The sequence below is a fragment of the Oryx dammah genome, unplaced genomic scaffold, assembly GCF_014754425.2.
Source record: "Oryx dammah isolate SB20612 unplaced genomic scaffold, SCBI_Odam_1.1 HiC_scaffold_11, whole genome shotgun sequence".
NCBI classification, from domain to species: domain Eukaryota; kingdom Metazoa; phylum Chordata; class Mammalia; order Artiodactyla; family Bovidae; genus Oryx; species Oryx dammah.
Window position 1 is genome coordinate 18,667,292 of NW_024070195.1, and position 18,639 is coordinate 18,685,930.

General features: G+C 39.3%; 1 protein-coding gene across 1 annotated transcript in view; it reads right to left on the reverse strand.

The window, feature by feature from the left end:
• Positions 1-4,268: 4,268 nt before the first annotated feature.
• The window catches only part of DCDC2 (doublecortin domain containing 2), a 141,919-nt gene continuing 127,548 nt past the window's right edge, over positions 4,269-18,639 (reverse strand). The window contains exons 9-10 of the mRNA XM_040249922.1: positions 5,177-5,485; positions 4,269-5,034 (exon numbers count right to left, since the gene is read on the reverse strand). Of these exons, the coding sequence (XP_040105856.1) occupies positions 4,936-5,034; positions 5,177-5,485 (408 nt within the window). The 3' untranslated portion in view covers positions 4,269-4,935. The remainder of the gene's footprint in view (positions 5,035-5,176; positions 5,486-18,639) is intronic.

Here is an 18,639-nt window from a genome sequence, read left to right on the forward strand (position 1 = left end):
CTCATTTGGTCCCATTCATAGATTAAAGCTAAGTCGTTGTTGGCTCAAGTCAATGAACCTGCATTAGTCATCTCCTGATTTTATAAATGCTTTATTGTTATCAAGACATTTTTTTAATTCTTTTCTAATTCCCCATATCCTACAGGACATTATGCCTCTTCAAAAACAGTATTTTTCTTCCTCATCAATATGTCGGGGCACATATTTGTTCTCCATCCAAGTCATTTAGACTTCATGGTAAGAAATATACACATTTCATGTAGTAAGAACAAAATCAGACCCATCCAAATACCAGGATATTTCTGAAAAGCAAAAATCTTACACTATTTACAAAAGTGATATTTCATAATGAACTGTACATGCTCGTCACCTCAGAAAAGCAGACTAACCTTAAAAAAAAAACTGTTCCATTTCAGGATGTATCACTCATACAAGGAACCTAAAAATCTTCTGCACTGAATTTGAAAATTAGATAAGCTAATAGATTAATAAGTCAGACTTTTATTCTATTTGTAGTGACCTTGGCTACTTGACACCAGAGTCCTCTCTAGATGTTCGTGGAAATCACACACACATTAACAAGCAGTAATGACTTTTCACAGGTCCTGTGTTGGCAAGACAGATTCTGCACCTAAAGTTTTTGGTACTTAAGACTGATGACTGAAGAACTGTACTCTGTAGTTAGTTTGGGAAAATAAGCTTATATAGATAGATACATATCTCACCCTTCCCTAGAATTTTCCATTAAAATGCTGGTAGATTTTTATTTTGAGAAGAATTTAAAATATCCTATAGTCTTTGGGAACTAACTTTTAAAGCACCATGATATACACCATTTCTTAGTGTTTCCTAACAGTTTATATCCATTGCTTCTCTCAAGAGCCTTATTGCATTAATAATGCTGTGCCTAAGGAAGTCTTTTTCAACATTTTAAAGTGTGTGAGTGCATTTGTGTGAGGGTCTGTTATGTGTCTATGTGTATCTATGTGGTCTATTTCTATTCAGATTGGCAACAGTTCAGATGTGAAGCTTTCTGCTTAGCAATTAATCTACTTTCTAAATTTTTGCCTTGGCTCCTTGTTGAGCGAAAAATGAAAGGATAGAGCTGATCCTTTAGGAGAGTCAGTTAACAAAATAAAGAAGACTTCCTGTTGTTCAGTGGCCACAATTTTAACTGGGTGAATTTGCTTTATCCTTTGGGTAGAAGATAGGGTATTCAGTGAAATTTGGGGGGATGTTGGTTTATGAGCTATAAACTAGAAGAGTTAACATAAGTTCATATTAGTATGGCTTCACAGTTGTGAACTACAGAGAGACCTAACTGACTCCGAGTCATATACATATATATGGGTCTATGCTTACAGACGACAACAAGAATTAACACAGAATAAAATGGAAGGCACAAGAGGGTATTAATCTCTTCCTATGAGTCTGGCTTTCTACTACTGCCCCTCCAAAAATGTCTTAAATAAAAAGTCATCCTATGATCATAGAGAAATACAATGAGTAAAAAGTTATCTTATGTATTGTAAAGTAAAATGAAGTAAAAATAAAATTTTAAAAAGTTATCTTATGGCCAGGGTATCTTGTTTTATATGAGAAATCCATGGACGCTCAAAAGCTATTTAAATAGAAGCTAAACCAGATAAACTGTCCTTTGCATGAAAAATGACTTTAGTTCAACTCGATGGACATGAGTCCAAGTAAGTTCCGGGAGTTGGTGATGGACAGGGAAGCCTGGAGTGCTGCAGTCCATGGGGTGGCAAAGAGTCAACACGACTGCAACTGAACTGAACTGAAAAATCTTCTTTACTCTTATTGCATAACTCCCAGTGTTCCATTTCAGCTAACAAACCCATTGTTGACAAGTGTGTTAAATGCAATTAAATTTAAGAAAAGCATTTGATTAAAATTAAAACTATGAAAAATAAAATAAAATAATTAAAACGGAAAACCATCACAAGAAATAACAGATCAAAACATTCTATGACTGGTCACCACATAAAAGCTCCGATGGTTTTTCAAAGAACCCTTTATAATACAATACCTGAAGCCTAACCAAGATCTCTTCTGCTCACTCACATAAATGGTCTCCAAATCAGTCAGTGAGTCTCAATTTGTGGAGCTAATCTGCCACAGCGGCCACCATTCCCAAAAGAAAAATATCGTTTGGGAGGCGAGTTAATTTGCATCATTTGTGTTAAAGTCATCTCCAAAATGACCGTTTACAGAAATCATCTGTTAATGATTTCTTCTTTGGTAAGACAACATTTTTTTTCTTTTTTTTTTTCTTAGTAACATATGCTTGCAAAGTGTTTTAAAGTCATTAGTGATTGTTCATTCCTCAACTTCGGTCACAATTATATCTTATAGATGCTAAGTCGCTTCAGTCGTGTTCAACTCTATGTGACCCCATAGACGGCAGCCCACCAGGCTCCCCTGTTCCTGGGATTCTCCAGGCAAGAACACTGGAGAGGGCTGCCATTTCCTTCTCCAATGCATGAAAGTGAAAAGTAAAAGTGAAATCGCTCAGTCGTGTCCAACTCTTAGCGACCCCATGGACTGCAGCGCACCAGGCTCCTCTGTCTATGGGATTTTCCAGGCAAGAGTACTGGAGTGGGGTGCCATTGCCTTCTCCGATCTTATAGATAGGTGGTGAAATATTCACATACGAGTATTATATCCCAATGTTAAAACTTTCTGCTACAGTTATTGTAGCCTATCACTTTCTTAAGTATATTTAAATACCAAACTTTGTGTTTCATTTAAAGTGACATTGTGCTTCACTAAGATGACTCTTAAAAAGTTCCTCCAAACCTAAATGTTAAGTGTGTGTGTGTATGTGTGTGTGTTAGTCGTTCAGTCATGTCTTACTTTGCAACCCCATGGACTATAGCCTAGCAGGCTCCTCTATCCATGGGATTCTCCAGGCCAGAATACTGGAGTGGGTTGCCATTCCCTTCTCCAAAATGGTAAGTATGATGAAGCAAAGAACAGGAAAAAAAATGAGAGACAATATCTTTATTGAAGAAGGAAGAGACAGATAAAATCTTCATTAAAGAAAGAAGAATCACCTTGATAATTAGTTATAATTTCTTATATGCAATCTTTTATTTTTATAAACTATTTGAAATCATTAACTCTAGACCCAGTAATAGTGTAGGAATTTAACATTAAAAAACAAAGTAGTCTATTGCCCTAGCAACAAAGCTTATTAAGATGATTGCCTATCTCCTGCAAAGCTTTATACTGTCTCACTTGAAAAAATAAACCTACTAGTAGAAAGAACAATCTAAAGTTGATATTAGAAATATAGTGCCCCATTTATAATTCATCCTCCTAAATTAATATACCTGTATATCAGTATCTCTTTCCAATACTGTTATAGTCACTGCATATACTTCCTATTTATGGAAAATATTAAAATAGCTTTTAAGAAAAATATATCAGTTTTCTATAGTATTATTGAGTGCTTTATATAACTTTAATTCCAAGATGATTGGTTATGAAACCTGGAGGGGGGTAAATCTTTCAAAATCATCATTAATAATGAATTCTATGAAAGCACAAGAAGTTAAAATTGCAAATTTCTACATAACTAACAAAAAATATTCTTTAATATGAGAAAACATATTATTCTTATATTTAAGGAAGAACTACATCATCTCTTAAAAACTGAAAACTAACATGACCTTTTTCCCCTACATATACCTGATGAAGCAATCTGGTTTAATTTAATTAACCCTAGAACTGTAATCAGGAACTGGTTTCATTATGACACTTTTTAAACTTTTTTCAACAATTTCTATCCTATAGCTTCAAATTATAGAGAAAAGAATCTCCTTAAAAGTCTAAATATAACTGACCATGAAAAGAAATGTTTGCTAATACCCCTAAGAGAAAAAATATGACAGGGCAGTTCTAATAAAAAATAACATAAAAAGCAAGAGAAACTAAGGTGTAATAAAATCTTACAGCCTAGGTTTTTTTCATACTACATAGCCTTGCTCTTTTTGTTAAAAAAAAACTGTTTGGAGAAAATTCAATCTTTGGAATACCTAATATAGAGTTTTCTAATAAAATAATATGAAGAGAGGAGTATTATTGGGAATGGTAGACTGGATCAGCTAAAATCCATAGGATACCAGAATTTGTAAACCACCCAGACAAGCTCAGTGATATAATCAGGTGTTCCTTTCTGTAATTCCTTCCTGAGTGTGTGTCATTAAAGCCAACGATTAAAATCTGCAGTACTAAAAAAAAAAAAAAAAATCTGCAGTACTTAAGGGAAGGGCATGACAATATTGTCGCAGAATACATTGAGTGAATACTTCCTCCTTCCAAAATGAATATCTTGTATTTTCCTTTTAGTTCTTTTAAGGTGGATTTTGGTTAAGGAGGAAGAAAGAAAGGAATGTCAACGAGACACAGAAACATTTCAGTCTACTGCCATCTTCAAATTATCTCTGAAACTAAGCTGCAATTAGTTTATTCAAGAGTTTATTGCTTTAAAAAAATAGTACATGCATTCCTATTATCCCTTTTTAAAATTCTATGCCCTCTTAGATAACTGCTTTAGCATAAGCTGCCATCCAATAATCTCACTTCTCAAGAACAGGTATGGTCCTGTGTTTTTTCATCTTTACAAAGGCAAGTGGCTAACTGTCTTCCAGTGCAAAATCCCCTCTATTACGCTTAATTTTTCTACATGACTTTTAAAAACACAGCTCATAAAAAGAAGTCACTCTCCTTTAGTAGCTATTCAAAGTTATCTAGTCTTTCCCATTCGTCAGGCCTCTACTTTTAAATTTCAGTAGGTAGTATTCAACCACATTGTCACATTATGTTCAGCAATAGCTATATACTTCTTCAAGTATTTAATCCTTCATTTTTCTTCTACTCAATATGCTCTCCTTTAAAAAAAAATCATCCATGCTATGACAAATTATCCTTGTTTTGTTCGTTGTCATCATTTTCTTGTGGACTAGTGATTTTTACTTCTGGTTTTGGTGGTCTTTGAGGGTCCAAGTCAGCCTGAGGGAAAAATAGATGAAAATAAAGATATTTAGCTTTTTAGTTACAGAGGCAATAAAATTTACAAGGAAAAAAAAATGACTCAGTATTGTCTTTAACCCTTATAAATAGCTAATCCTTATAAATAATCCTATAGAAATACCTCTTCATGTCCACTGCCAGCTCCTTGAGACTTTATTTCCTCCTCCACCGCTTCTTGAAGCTCATTATTAACGTGCCCCAGTTCCTCGCCGTTTTCTTCATCGGTCCCTCCGTTCATACGAGCAGCAGAACCCGCCTGCTCCTCCCTGTGATCCAGGATCTCCTCTGCTTGCTCTGGAGCTTCAGGTTCCTCCTGGTCTCCTTTTTCCTCTTTAACTTCACCATTCATTCCTGAGAAGTCTTCCTTCTGTTCCACCTCCTTGTTTTCCTTCTCTCTATCTTCTTCCTCATCTACTATTTCTGCTGGCCTCTGATGGATCAAAAGAAATAATGGATAAAGATAGGAAGCAGACCAGAGATTTTTCCATGGCACATTATAATCATATAATAATTACAGTATGACTGTCAAGTAAAACTTCCATACGTTTGCACATATACAGTATGTCCTGTGTAACCTCTACTGAATAGCTATAGATACCACTCTTCGCAAATATTTTCTCATTGAACTCTCACAATGATCCTATAAGGTTGGTGGTATTCCCATTTTACAGGTGAGAAAACTAAGGTACAGGGAGATCAAGTATCTAGGTCAAGATTCCACTGCTTTTAAGTGGAAGAGCCAGAATGAGAACAAAGCATGTGACTCCAAAATTAACGTTCTTACTCCCCATGGCAAAAAGAAAATTAAACTATAAGATCCTTGGCCAATGTTTAGTGGAATGTCTGGCCCAGAGGAGGAGATTAAAAACAAATTCTTTGGGGAGAGGTTATCATCCCCACCACTAGTGTTTGGTATATACTTAAATTTCTAAGTGTGAAAAAAGGGGACCACGATGCCAAGGATGTGAATCCAGGTTTTCTTAAAAAAAAAAAAAAAATGTGGACCGCTTTCCACATAATGCCTAAGAAAGCTGACTATATATCTGCAAATAAAAAATTGATTGTCGTGAAGATCCAAAGCCAAGAAACAATAAGTTCTTTCTATAAAAATGCTTAAGTACTTTATAAACTCCAAAGGAGCTTTTACTGTTCTTTGGATACATGTAAGTCTGTTTTAAAAGAGAACAGGCAAAATTCCAGAGGCAAGATTTTGGAGAGAGAAAGACCCAGGTTCAAGTCTTGGCCAGGCACTATTATCCAATTTCTTTGAATTTCAGATTCCCCACTTGTAAAACAAGAATGTAAAAAAAAAGAAGAAGAATGTAATAAAACTTCCATGGGGAGTAAATAAGTTATATGTAGTACCTACCAAAGCACTTGGCACTTCATGATCCTAAAAAATAATAATAATAATAAAATATTTTCGCATTTGTTGTTCTCATTCTTTCCTGAACCTACCACATTTCTTCATTGCCATAAATAAAGTAATAGTTGTTTTTTTTTTTAAGGATCAAGTAGAAAGAACATAGAATTTATTTTATGTTATGACCCCATACCTGCCTCTTTCCAGCTATCTGACATTGAACAGGTCCCTTAATCTTCTGGAATCTGGAAAATGAAGGTTTGAGATGCAATAACTCTGGCCTCCCTTCTAACTCTGAAAGTCCATTCTCCTCTAACCGCCCAAATTCTTCTTGTGAAGTGAAGTGAAAGCCACTCAGTTGTGTCCGACTCATTGCGACCCCATGGACTGTCGCATGTCAGGCTCCTCTGTCCATGGAATAAATTCTCCAGGCCAGAATACTGGACTGGGTAGCCGTTCCCTTCTCCAGGGGATCTTCCCAACCCAGGGATGGAACCCAGGTCTCCCACATTGCAAGTGGATTCTTTACCATCTGAGTCACCAGGGAAGCCCCAAATTCTTCTTATGGGGCTCTAAGTAGTCTTCTTGTAAGTTACCATTATGTGCTCAGTTTTGGAAGTAAAGAAGGGAGGAAATGGAGCAGGGTAGACTAAAAATTCCAGATAAAACTCAACACATTATTTTGAACAGGAAAAGACATCAAAGAATGCAGAGCAGGGCAGTTTACACATCACGTGATCGCGGGGCAGGCGAAAAGAGCAGTAACTCAAGGTGGGCTGAGGTGGCCTGAGGCCAGAGCTCACACATCTGTGCACAGAGATTTGTACAGGACGGCATGAACTGCATTTACTGGTGGAGAACAAAAGGCAGGCAGCAAACACACTAAGCGCCCATCACCCGTAAGAGCCAAATGTCACTCTCAGTCCTCATACATTCATCATTTCCTAAAACCCTCCTGGGAACCCTACGAAATAGGCTTCTGATGCCCATTATATGAATTAGGAAAATGAGAAATCACTCAGTGCTGCCAGCATCACAAAGCAGGTGAATACACAGGGCTAAGGTGAAACCCAAGGCAATCTTGTCCCAAAGTCCTGTATTCTTCCTCACAGTAATAACACAAGCAGTTGATAATTTACCTAGTTGCTGCTGTAAGCACACTCAAGGGTGGCTGACAATAATACTTTTACTGTTTAAAGAATTACTGACCTGAGAACAAAACATTTCTGGATTTCTATTAAAGACCAGCTGATCGAGGGAAGGAACATTATGAAGATTATTAGGCAGAGTATGTGAAGCAGGACAGGACAAAATCCAGAAATATTACAGCACTAATAGCCAGTAAGAATAAAACGATTTCTTTGCAAATCATCTCTGAGAATTGGATAATTGTCTACTTGTCTCCTGGAAAATGTAATCTTTACTATGCCTAAACTTGCTTTAGGGTTTCCCTGGTAGTTCAGACGGTAAAGAATCAGCCTGCAATGCAGGAGGCCAGGGTTCGAACTCTGAGTCAGCAAGATCTCCTGGAGAAAGAAATGGCAACCCATTCCAGTAGTCTTGCCTGGGAAGTCCCACAAACAGAGCAGTCTGGCGGGTTACAGTCCATGGGATCATAAAGAGTCGGACACGACTTTACCACTAAACGACAACAACAAAACTTGCCTTATTCAAAACAACTTTGGGTTTTGGTTTTAAAGAAAAGTTAGCATTTTTTAAATACAAAATCTTTAATAAAAACAACAGAAAACTCAAATTTTAGTGTAATCATTCAGGAATCTAGATAGGTCCCTTGCTTCTGAGAATATATTACAAGAGCTTGCTAAAGTCTGCTAAGGTGACTACTACTGTCTCAATGGGGAAAAGTCTGTTTTCCTTTACTGACATCTGGATTTATACCTAAAAGTTGCCAAATGATAGAGTGTTGGTTTCTGGTTTTGAGTTTCTCATCCTATTCCTTTCTTTACTCCCAAATGTATATTCATTTTTTTCCCCTTTAATGAAAAGAGCTGGGCTGCAACATACACTAATCTCCTTTAATGGACAGAGATACTCAGCCCTAAATTCAGGCTCTGTTCTCTTTGCTGTTATTGTCACAACTACTAACAAGAAGTGTTGTTTCACCCCATTATTTCTATTAGACTTTCCCCAGCACAGCTATTTTAGCAGTCATCAAAAGAAGCCATATCTGGTTAGCTCAACTTTCAGAAATGCAAGATTATGGGGCTGAAATACCAATTTGATCAATTTAAATAGGACGATAACATTAGTTAAAAGGCGTATAATCTTTTAAAATATCCTGAGTGTACGAAATTTACTATTACTACAACACTACAATTCAGGGCAAAAAAAAAAGAAAAGAAAGAAAAAATGCTTCTATGACAGATCTGTAATGAATAAATGAAAAGCAATGCGCTTTTTGGTGTAATCTCCTTTGAAGCAAGCATTAAATTATTAAAGATGTTTCCAGTGTATACATCAATCAAATCATCCCCAGAAGGAATGCTGAGTTTTATACCTATACACACACACACACACACACACACACACACACAAGGATAAAATCTATACCATAGTAAGTAAGGGCTTGCAAAGAGGTAAAAAATTTAAAAAACACTGCTTCTATAAGAGAGTGGGCGTCCATTAATAGACAGCCACATTACATTTTAAGTGTGCTCTCATTCCACCTCATCAAAAAAACAAAAAAAAACCAGCAACTATTTAATTTATTCAAAATCCCCAAGTTCTGAGCCTCTGCTTGTTAAGCTGAAACTGGCTGATTGCCCAGCTAAACAGGGACAGTCACATCACCAGACGCCAGTGTCAGCTCACTGAGCGGGGGTGATCTGTACATGGAGCCCACGTTCCACGCCGCCACTCACCCAAAGAACCTTACAAGATCCAGATGAGGTTAACAGTTTCAACAGAGGAGAGTAGACACAGCACCAAAAGGGCAGGGTTAGAGGGTCTGGGGAGAAAGAAACAGAAAAGGTGAGAGTAAGAATCTCAAGTTCAACCTGAAAAAGTGAAGAAGGAGGAAGAGAGACAGGCAGGGAAGAGCCCTTTTTCCCAGGTCCGATCACATTGTCCCTTTTACAGTGAAGGGAAGCAGAGCTCTCATACATGATGTCACCTCTCCTTCTTGCAAGAGCCAATTCCCCTGGGATCCCAAAGGACTGTGTTCAGACTTGAAGAAGATCACGAGGCGGGGGGTGGGGGTGGGGGGTGGGCAGTGGTTCCTAGACAAAATTTCTGCCTTCTGATGTCTTCTACAATGGTGATGTCAACTGGCAGTGTAAAATATATACTGTGCAAGATGAGACAGCTATGGTCTGGTGGAAATAATGACCTCACAGAATTGAGTAAGGACCAAATGAGATCATGCACATGAAAGACCATTATAAACTGGAAAAGCTACATATATATGCATATATATATGTGTGTGTTTATTACTGTTACCACTCCATTTTTCTTGCACTGAATGGAAGGAGTTGAGAGGTTGTCTGTGAGATAGTATGGTATAGGATTTGCACGAATGAAATTGTATTCTAGTGAGCCACTTAGATCAGTATCCTTTCTAAATCTCATTCACAGTGAAAACAAATAAAATAAAGCAAGACACAGCAGTCATCTTGCTCTTTTTGCTTAATACAGGTAAAATGCAGGCTGATGTTCAACTTCCAGTCCATTGAGACAGCTAGGTGTGATTTTCATAAACTAATCACCCTTGCTTTTAGTTACTTACTTTTATCTTTGCTTCTGAGTTCGCTGTCAGGCACTTTTTACGACAAATTTACCATTCAATGGTTTTCTTTGTCTCTGAACTCTATTCACTCTTAAAAGTAATACAAATGTGTCAGCAAGAAATATCAAAAAAGGATGACTTCCATAGATTAGCGTGTGCACTTCAGCAATGGACGACTTTTCAGTTGTAATGACAAGTTGGCAGTAGCCATTCATCCCATTCCTTCTACCTTTGCCTGGAAGGATTTACCTTCCCTCTGATAGACCCACCTTCTCTCAAAGCCATCCTTGTCCCCTCAGGCCAGTTGTCACTCCTTATCCGCACCCTCAGAACACCATTCAAACTCTAATCTCAGTGTACTGTTATCCTCTGCTTTGTGTGATATGAAACAGTTCAGTTCAGTTCAGTCACTCAGTCATGTCTGACTCTTTGCGACCCCATGAATCACAGCACACCAGGCCTCCCTGGCCAAAGTATTGGAGTTTCAGCTTTAGCATCATTCCTTCCAAAGAAATCCCAGGGCTGATCTCTTTCAGAATGGACTGGTTGGATCTCCTTGCAGTCCAAGGGACTTGCAAGAGTCTTCTCCAACACCACAGTTCAAAAGCATCAATTCTTTGGCACTCAGCTTTCTTCACAGTCCAACTCTCACATCCATACATGACCACTGGAAAAACCATAGCCTTGACTAGATGGACCTTTGTTGGCAAAGTAATGTCTCTGCTTTTCAATATGCTATCTAGGTTGGTCATAACTTTTCTTCCAAGGAGTAAGCGTCTTTTAATTTCATGGCTGCAGTCACCATCTGCAGTGATTTTGGAGCCCCCCAAAATAGTCTGACACTGTTTCCACTGTTTCCCCATCTATTTCCCATGAAGTGATGGACCAGATACCATGAAGCCTGGCTTGGAGAATTTTGAGCATCACTTTACTAGCATGTGAGATGAGTACAATTGTGTGGTAGTTTGAGCATTCTTTGGCCTTGCCTTTCTTTGGGATTGGAATGCAAACTGACCTTTTCCAGTCCTGTGGCCACTGCTGAGTTTTCCAAATTTGCTGGCATATTGAGTGCAGCACTTTCACAGCATCATCTTTCAGGATTTGAAATAGCTCCACTGGAATTCCATCACCTCTACTAGCTTTGTTCGTAGTGATGCTTTCTAAGGCCCACTTGACTTCACATTCCAGGATGTCTGGTTCTAGGTGAGTGATCACACCATCGTGATTATCTTGGTCATGAAGATATTTTTTGTACCGTTCTTCTGTGTATTCTTGCCCCCTCTTCTTAATATCTTCTGCTTCTGTTAGGTCCATACCATTTCTGTCCTTTATTGAGCCCATCTTTGCATGAAATGTTCCCTTGGTATCTCTAATTTTCTTGAAGAGATCTCTAGTCTTTCCCATTCTGTTCTTTTCCTCTGTTTCTTTGCATTGATCGCTGAGGAAGGCTTTCTTATCTCTTCTTGCTATTCTTTGGAACTCTGCATTCAGATACTTATATCTTTCCTTTTCTCCTTTGCTTTTCGCTTCTCCTCTTTTCACAGCTAACTGTAAGGCCTCCCCAGACAGCCATGTTGCTTTTTTGCATTTCTCTTCCATGGGGATGGTCTTGATCCCTGTCTCCTGTACAATGTCACGAACCTCATTTCATAGTTCATCAGGAACTCTAACTCTCAGATCTAGTCCCTTAAATCTATTTCTCACTTCCACTGTATAATCATAAGGGATTTGATTTAGGTCATACCTGAATGGTCAAGTGGTTTTCCCTACTTTCTTCAATTTAAGTCTGAATTTGGCAATAAGGAGTTCATGATCTGAGCCACAGTCAGCTCCTGGTCTTCTTTTTGTTGACTGTATAGAGCTTCTCCATCTTTTGCTGCAAAGAATATAATCAATCTGATTTTGGTGTTGACCATCTGGTGATGTCTATGTGTAGAGTCTTCTCTTGTGTTGTTGGAAGAGGGTGTTTGCTATGACCAGTGCATTTTCTTGGCAAAACTCTATTAGTCTTTGCCCTGCTCCATTCCGCATTCCAAGGCCAAATTTGCCTGTTATTCCAGGTGTTTCTTGACTTCCTACTTTTGCATTCCAGACCCCTATAATGAAAAGGACATCTTTTTTGGGTGTTAGTTCTAAAAGGTCTTGTAGGTCTTCATAGAATCGTTCAACTTCAGCTTCTTCAGCGTTACTGGTTGGGGCATAGACTCAGATTACTGTGATATTGAATGGTTTGCCTTGGAAACGAACAGAGATCATTCTGTCGTTTTTGAGATTGCATCCAAGTACTGCATTTCGGATTCTTTTGTTGCCCATGATGGCTATTCCATTTCTTCTGAGGGATTCCTGCCCGCAGTAGTAGATATAATGGTCATCTGAGTTAAATTCACCCATTCCCGTCCATTTTAGTTCGCTGATTCCTAGAATGTCGACGTTCACTCTCGCCATCTCTCGTTTGACCACTTCCAATTTGCCTTGATTCATGGACCTGACATTCCAGGTTCTTTACAGCATTGGACCTTGCTTCATGAATTGCTATTGAGTAGATGCCTCAGACAATGCTTGGAATGACTGTGGAATAATGAGGAAATATCAACCTTAGCTTTAGGGAGGCCTTCTGGAAGTTTCTAGAAGCAAGGGTTCTTTCTTATCCATCTTTGTGTCCATCACCCCATTTCCCACAGGACTGTAATTCATTGTCTTAAACTAAACCCAAATGTGCCTCCCACAGATAAAAGCCAGTATAATGTGTGCCTGAAGGGACAGATGATGGTGACAAGACTCACGTACCTGATCTTCTTATGTTCCATGCACTTCCTATGCACGATCATACTTAAACCCACTGATAGGGCCCACATGGGGTTTCATTGTTGAGATGGCTCATTATGTTGACCTCACAAACAAAGAACAAAATGATCAAGTGATCATTTTAGTGATCTCAAGTGATCCTTGAGACTGACCAAACTGCCCAAACGACATTCTGTTTCCTCACTGGCGCCTACCTTCTCAAAGCTACGAGGCCACGAAATTCTAGACCTCCAGCTATGTGACCACAGGACTCAACAACAGGCTAAAAATTAACCATCCCTTCAGAGAATTTTTCATTGGCAGAGTATAAGAGAGACCCCATCAGAAAGGGATGATACTGGTTCTCCTGAAGGGCCAGTCACCCTCTAGCTTCCCTCTAATAAATTTCCTTTTTCTTGCCTGACTGCCCTGCTAGCTCTCTTTTTCTCTACACTTGCCTTACACTAACCTCACCACCATTTGAGGAAACTGCTATTCTCATCCCAACTTGCAGACAAGCAAACTGAAGCATAAAGAGTTAAACTTGTTCAAAACCCCACCAATAGAGACAGAGGGATATGAACACTTTTATGATCACGAGACTGTTCTATTTCCCCAAGATAATGTATGGAGCAACCTCCCAAATTCAACACCATGTTAAACAGTTACTTCCAGTCTCCTGTCTTCTAAGCCAGTGCTTCTCCATCACCTGGCATCTTGTTAAACACAGATTCTGAGTCAGCACTTCTAAGCCTTGGCATTTCCAACAGCTCAGGTGCACTGATGCTGGTCCCTAGAGGGCACTTCAGTTCAGTTCAGTCGCTCAGTTGTGTCTGACTTTTTGCATCCCCACGGACTGCAGCACACCAGGCTTCCCTGTCCATCACCAACTCCCGGAGTTTACTCAAACTCATGTCCACCGAGTTGGTGATGACATCCAACCATCTCATCCTCTGTTGTCCCCTTCTCCTCCTGCCTCCAATCTCTCCCAGCCTCAGGGTCTTTTCAAATGAGTCAGCTCTTCGCATTAGGTGGCCAAAGTATTGGAGTTCCAGCTTCAGCATCAGTCCTTCCAATGAATATTTGGAACTGATTTCCTTTAGGATGGACTGGTTGGATCTCCCTGCTGTCCAAGGGACTCTCAAGAATCTTCTCCAACACCACAGTTCAAAAACATCAGTTCTTCAGTGCTCAGCTTTCTTTATAGTCCAACTCTCACATCCATACATGACTAATGGAAAAACCATAGCTTTGACTAGATGGACCTTTGTTAGTAAAGTAATATCTTTGCTTTTCAATATGTTTTCTAGGTTGGTCATAGCTTCTCCTCCAAGGAACAAGCATCATTTAATTTCATGGCTGCAGTCACCATCTGCAGTGATTTTGGAGCCCCCAAAAATAAAGTCTCTCACTGTTTCCATTGTTTCCCCATCCTTTTTGCCATGAACTGATGGGAATGGATGCCATGATCTTAGTTTTCTGAGGCTCTAATCCATGTATAACAGGCAAGATCATAAATATACCACCACCCCCCAAAAGAACTGTGGTGTTGGAGAAGACTCTTGAGAATTCCTTGGACTGCAAGGAGATCCAACCAGTCCATTCTGAAGGAGATCAGCCCTAGGATTTCTTTGGAAGGAATGATACTAAAGCTGAAACTCCAGTACTTTCGCCACCTCATGCGAAGAATTGACTCATTGGAAAAGACTCTGATGCTGGGAGGGAGTGGGGGCAGGAGGAGAAGGGGACGACAGAGGATGAGATGGCTGGATGGCATCACTGACCTGATGGACGTGAGTCTGAGTGAACTCCGGGAGTTGGTGATGGACAGGGAGGCCTGGCGTTCTGCAATTCATGGGGTCTCAAAGAGTCGGACACGACTGAGCAACTGAACTGAACTGAGATAAAAATCATATTTTTAAGTTAAAAATATTGATTTAATTGAAAACTGGGAGAAAATAGGACTGACTGTTGGGCTTCCTGGGTAGTGCTAGTAGTAAAGAATCTGTCTGCCAGTGCAGAAAATGCAAGAGATGCAGGTTCCATCCCTAGGTCAGGAAGATCCCCTGGAGTAGGAAAAGGCATCCCACTCCAGCATTCTCACCTGGAAAATTCCATGAGCAGAGGAGACTGGCGGGCTACAGTCCACGGGGCCACAAAGACACGGACACGACTGAGCATCTAAGCACAGCACTGTTGACAGAATAATGTTCAGCCATAAAGACAGCTCTGCAAGATTTATTCTAATTACATCACCCTGCCACTCTTTCTTAAGAGTCACTTTATAAAAAAGAAATACATCATTGCCAAGGCAATAAACTAGGAAGATATTTTTACCTATGCTTAAAGATCTTCGCCCTTGGTGTTTATGTCAAATTTTAGCCAATTTGTGACTAAAATTTGAAGAGAACAGTTTTCAGGTAGATACTGAAAACTGCTCCATCCTGACCTTTCAAGATTAGCTCATGCCTATGAGTAATTGTGTAATACTGTATTCTGTATAAAGCACAATTCTTACGTTTCACTGGAGTCAAGAAAAGGTATTCATTATACCTCACCCTCTACACTCACTAAACTGATATACAGAATGATCACACAAATCATGCAGATAAATTTCAGTCTCACTGACATCAAGAACATCCAGAGTGCAGCTAGAGTATCAGACATATTACACATATGTGGACAGTTACTGAAAACATGTACCCTTAAACATAGAAGATTTTGTAAGTTGAGACTTTTACCTTCTTCACGTTATCTATCAGAAACAATTGCTCTTAATAGTTACTAGAAAAGTTATATTAGATTTTCTCCTTAACATGACACCAGTGTTGATATTCCAAGTGCCTTTTTGCCTGCATTTGCCTACATGCATACCTGATTATTTATTTTGTAAGAGCCCATCCTGAGAAAATGGTTGATTTGTATGGCAAGACAGAAGAGGTCTGATACTTATTATTGCTGGTTGCATCCAAGCACGGATGGCTCAGGGGAAACCATAAGTATTCAGGTTTTCAAGATAATATGCGTTCAGCTACAAAGGTTAACTTAGGATTCCTGAGTGGTAAGAGGAAAGAAGATGGAATATGGAAATCATATGGAAATAAGCCACAAAATATAGGAAGCATCAATTACTTGGAAGGCATTTTCATAGACAGATGGGACTGCTTAGATAACTTACACTTTAAACTCACATCACACCTTTGACCGTAACCATGGCACCAAAAATTAGAAATGGGAAAAGCATCTAAATGGAGCCTATAGCTGATGTCCCACCCACTTTAGAAGTAAATGTTGATTTTTCTTATATTTATATCAGAATTCCCCAAGAAATGTATTTGAAACTTTAAAAGCCTTGCTATTAAACAACCAAACACCCTCTCCATTCTTGCCTATCATTCCTGCTCCAGCCTTGAAACATCCTAGACCTAGAAACTGGAGCTCGGAACACTACCCCCCCAATAAAAATACCAACTTAGATGTCCATTTCTCGGTGTAACATTTGCTACCTTTGAAATTTGGGAGTAGGATTTGTTATAGGTGTTTCTGTAGATCTGATGGCAGAATTCAGGCAGAGATGTTGAAAGTAAAGAAGTTACTGCACTTCTTGTATTTCTGTTCCCATGGAGACTGAAATCATCTCCTACCCAAGCTGGATGAGGTGTTTGGAAATAATCAGTTTCAATTTTTCATGACAGCAAAGTACTGCTTCCTGTTTTCAGCTTTCAGAGGCTTACTTTCACAAGGTAGGGGGAAATGGTTTGGATGTGGTTTGAAGTACAATGACCTACAAAAAAAAAAGTGGCTCTATTCATAGATATGACACTGTAACACACAGAGAGGGAATGTTTGGCCTGGCCACTCGCTGACAGCTGACTAGCCTAGACCCATTGAATTCCACAAAGGCCCAGACACTAGTAGGATAAGACCTAATACTTTGAGAATTTATGTTTAGATAGCTATTTTTGAAAAAAACGTATCCCATTAAGTTTTCTCACTTTGCAAGTAAATGTTATCTTCTTTCACTTACATCAGAAATTCCAGAAGGCTACAGTTTAATGTTTTAACACCATTTTAACACCATTCCTATCAATTAAACAGATTGACCAAGGGGATGTCACAAAAAGCCTCGGTGATGATGCACAGAGAAGTTCAGAAGCCAGAGCATCCTCATCTTAACTCTTCCTGCAGTGTGAGATGCCTGCAGCACCAAATAAGAATACAATTCACTAAGAGGAGGTTGACTTGAAGCTAAAAAGGCCATTTGCATACAATTCTTTCGTTTCAGTGAAGGCAGTGGAGGCTGAGCAGCCCTCCACTCAGGTGGAACCTGTTTCCGTTTGTGAGATAATTCAGTTCAGTTCAGTTCAGTCGCTCAGTCGTGTCCAACTTTTTGTGACCCCATGGATTGCAGCATGCCAGGCCTCTCTGTCCAACACCAACTCCTGGAGTTTACTCAGACTCCTGTCTGTTGAGTCAGTGATGGCATCCAACCATCTCATAGGGCCTCTGTCGTCCCCTTATCCCCCTGCCTTCAGTCTTTCCCAGCATCAGGGTCTTTTCCAATGAGTCAGCTCTTTGCATCAGGTGGCCAAAGTATTGGAGCTTCAGCTTCAACATCAGTCCTTCCAATGAATATTTGGAACTGATTTCCTTTAGGATGGACTGGTTGGATCTCCCTGCAGTCCAAGGGACTCTCAAGAGCCTTCTCCAACACCACAGTTCAAAAGCATCAATTCTTCAGCGATCAGCTTTCTAGTCCAACTCTCACATCCATACATGATTACTGGAAAAACCATAGCCTTGACGAGATGGACCTTTGTTGGCAAAGTAATATCTCTGCTTTTTAATATGCTATCTAGGTTGGTCATAACTTTTCTTCCAAGGAGCAAGCGTCTTTTAATTTCATGGCTTGCAGTCACCATCTGCAGTGATTTTGGAGCCTGAAAAAATAAAGTGTGTCACTGTTTCCACTGTTTCCCCATCTATTTGCCATGAAGTGATGGGACCAGATGCCATGATCTTAGTTTTCGAAATGTTGAGCCTTAAGCCAACTTTTTCACTCCCCTCTTTCACTTTCATCAAGAAGCTCTTTAGTTCTTTTTCACTTTCTGCCATAAGTGTGGCATCATCTGCTTTCTGAGGTTATTGATATTTCTCCCAGAAATCTTGATTCCAGTTTGTGCTTTAACCAGTCCAGCATTTCTCATAATGTACTCTGCATATAAGTTAAATAAACAGGGTGACAATATATAGCCTTTCCTGATTTGGAACCAGTCTGTTGTTCCATGTCCAGTTCTTAACTGTTGCTTCTTGACCTGCATACAGATTTCTCAGGAGGCAGGTCAGGTGGTCTGGTATTCCCATCTCTTTCAGAATTTTCCACAATTTGTTGTGATCCACACAGTCAAAGGATTTGGGGTAGTCAATAAAGCAGAAGTAGATGTTTTTCTGGAACTCTCTTGCTTTTAGGATGATCCAGTGGATGTTGGCAATTTATCTCTGGTTCCTCTGCCTTCTCTAAATCCAGCTTGAATATCTGAAAGTTCACAGTTCACGTACTGTTGAAGCCTGGCTTGAAGAATTTTGAGCATTACTTTGCTAGCGTATGAGATGAGTGCAATCGTGCAGTAGTATGAGCTTTCTTTGGCATTGCCTTTCTTTGGGATTGGAATGAAATAGAAGCCCGTTATCT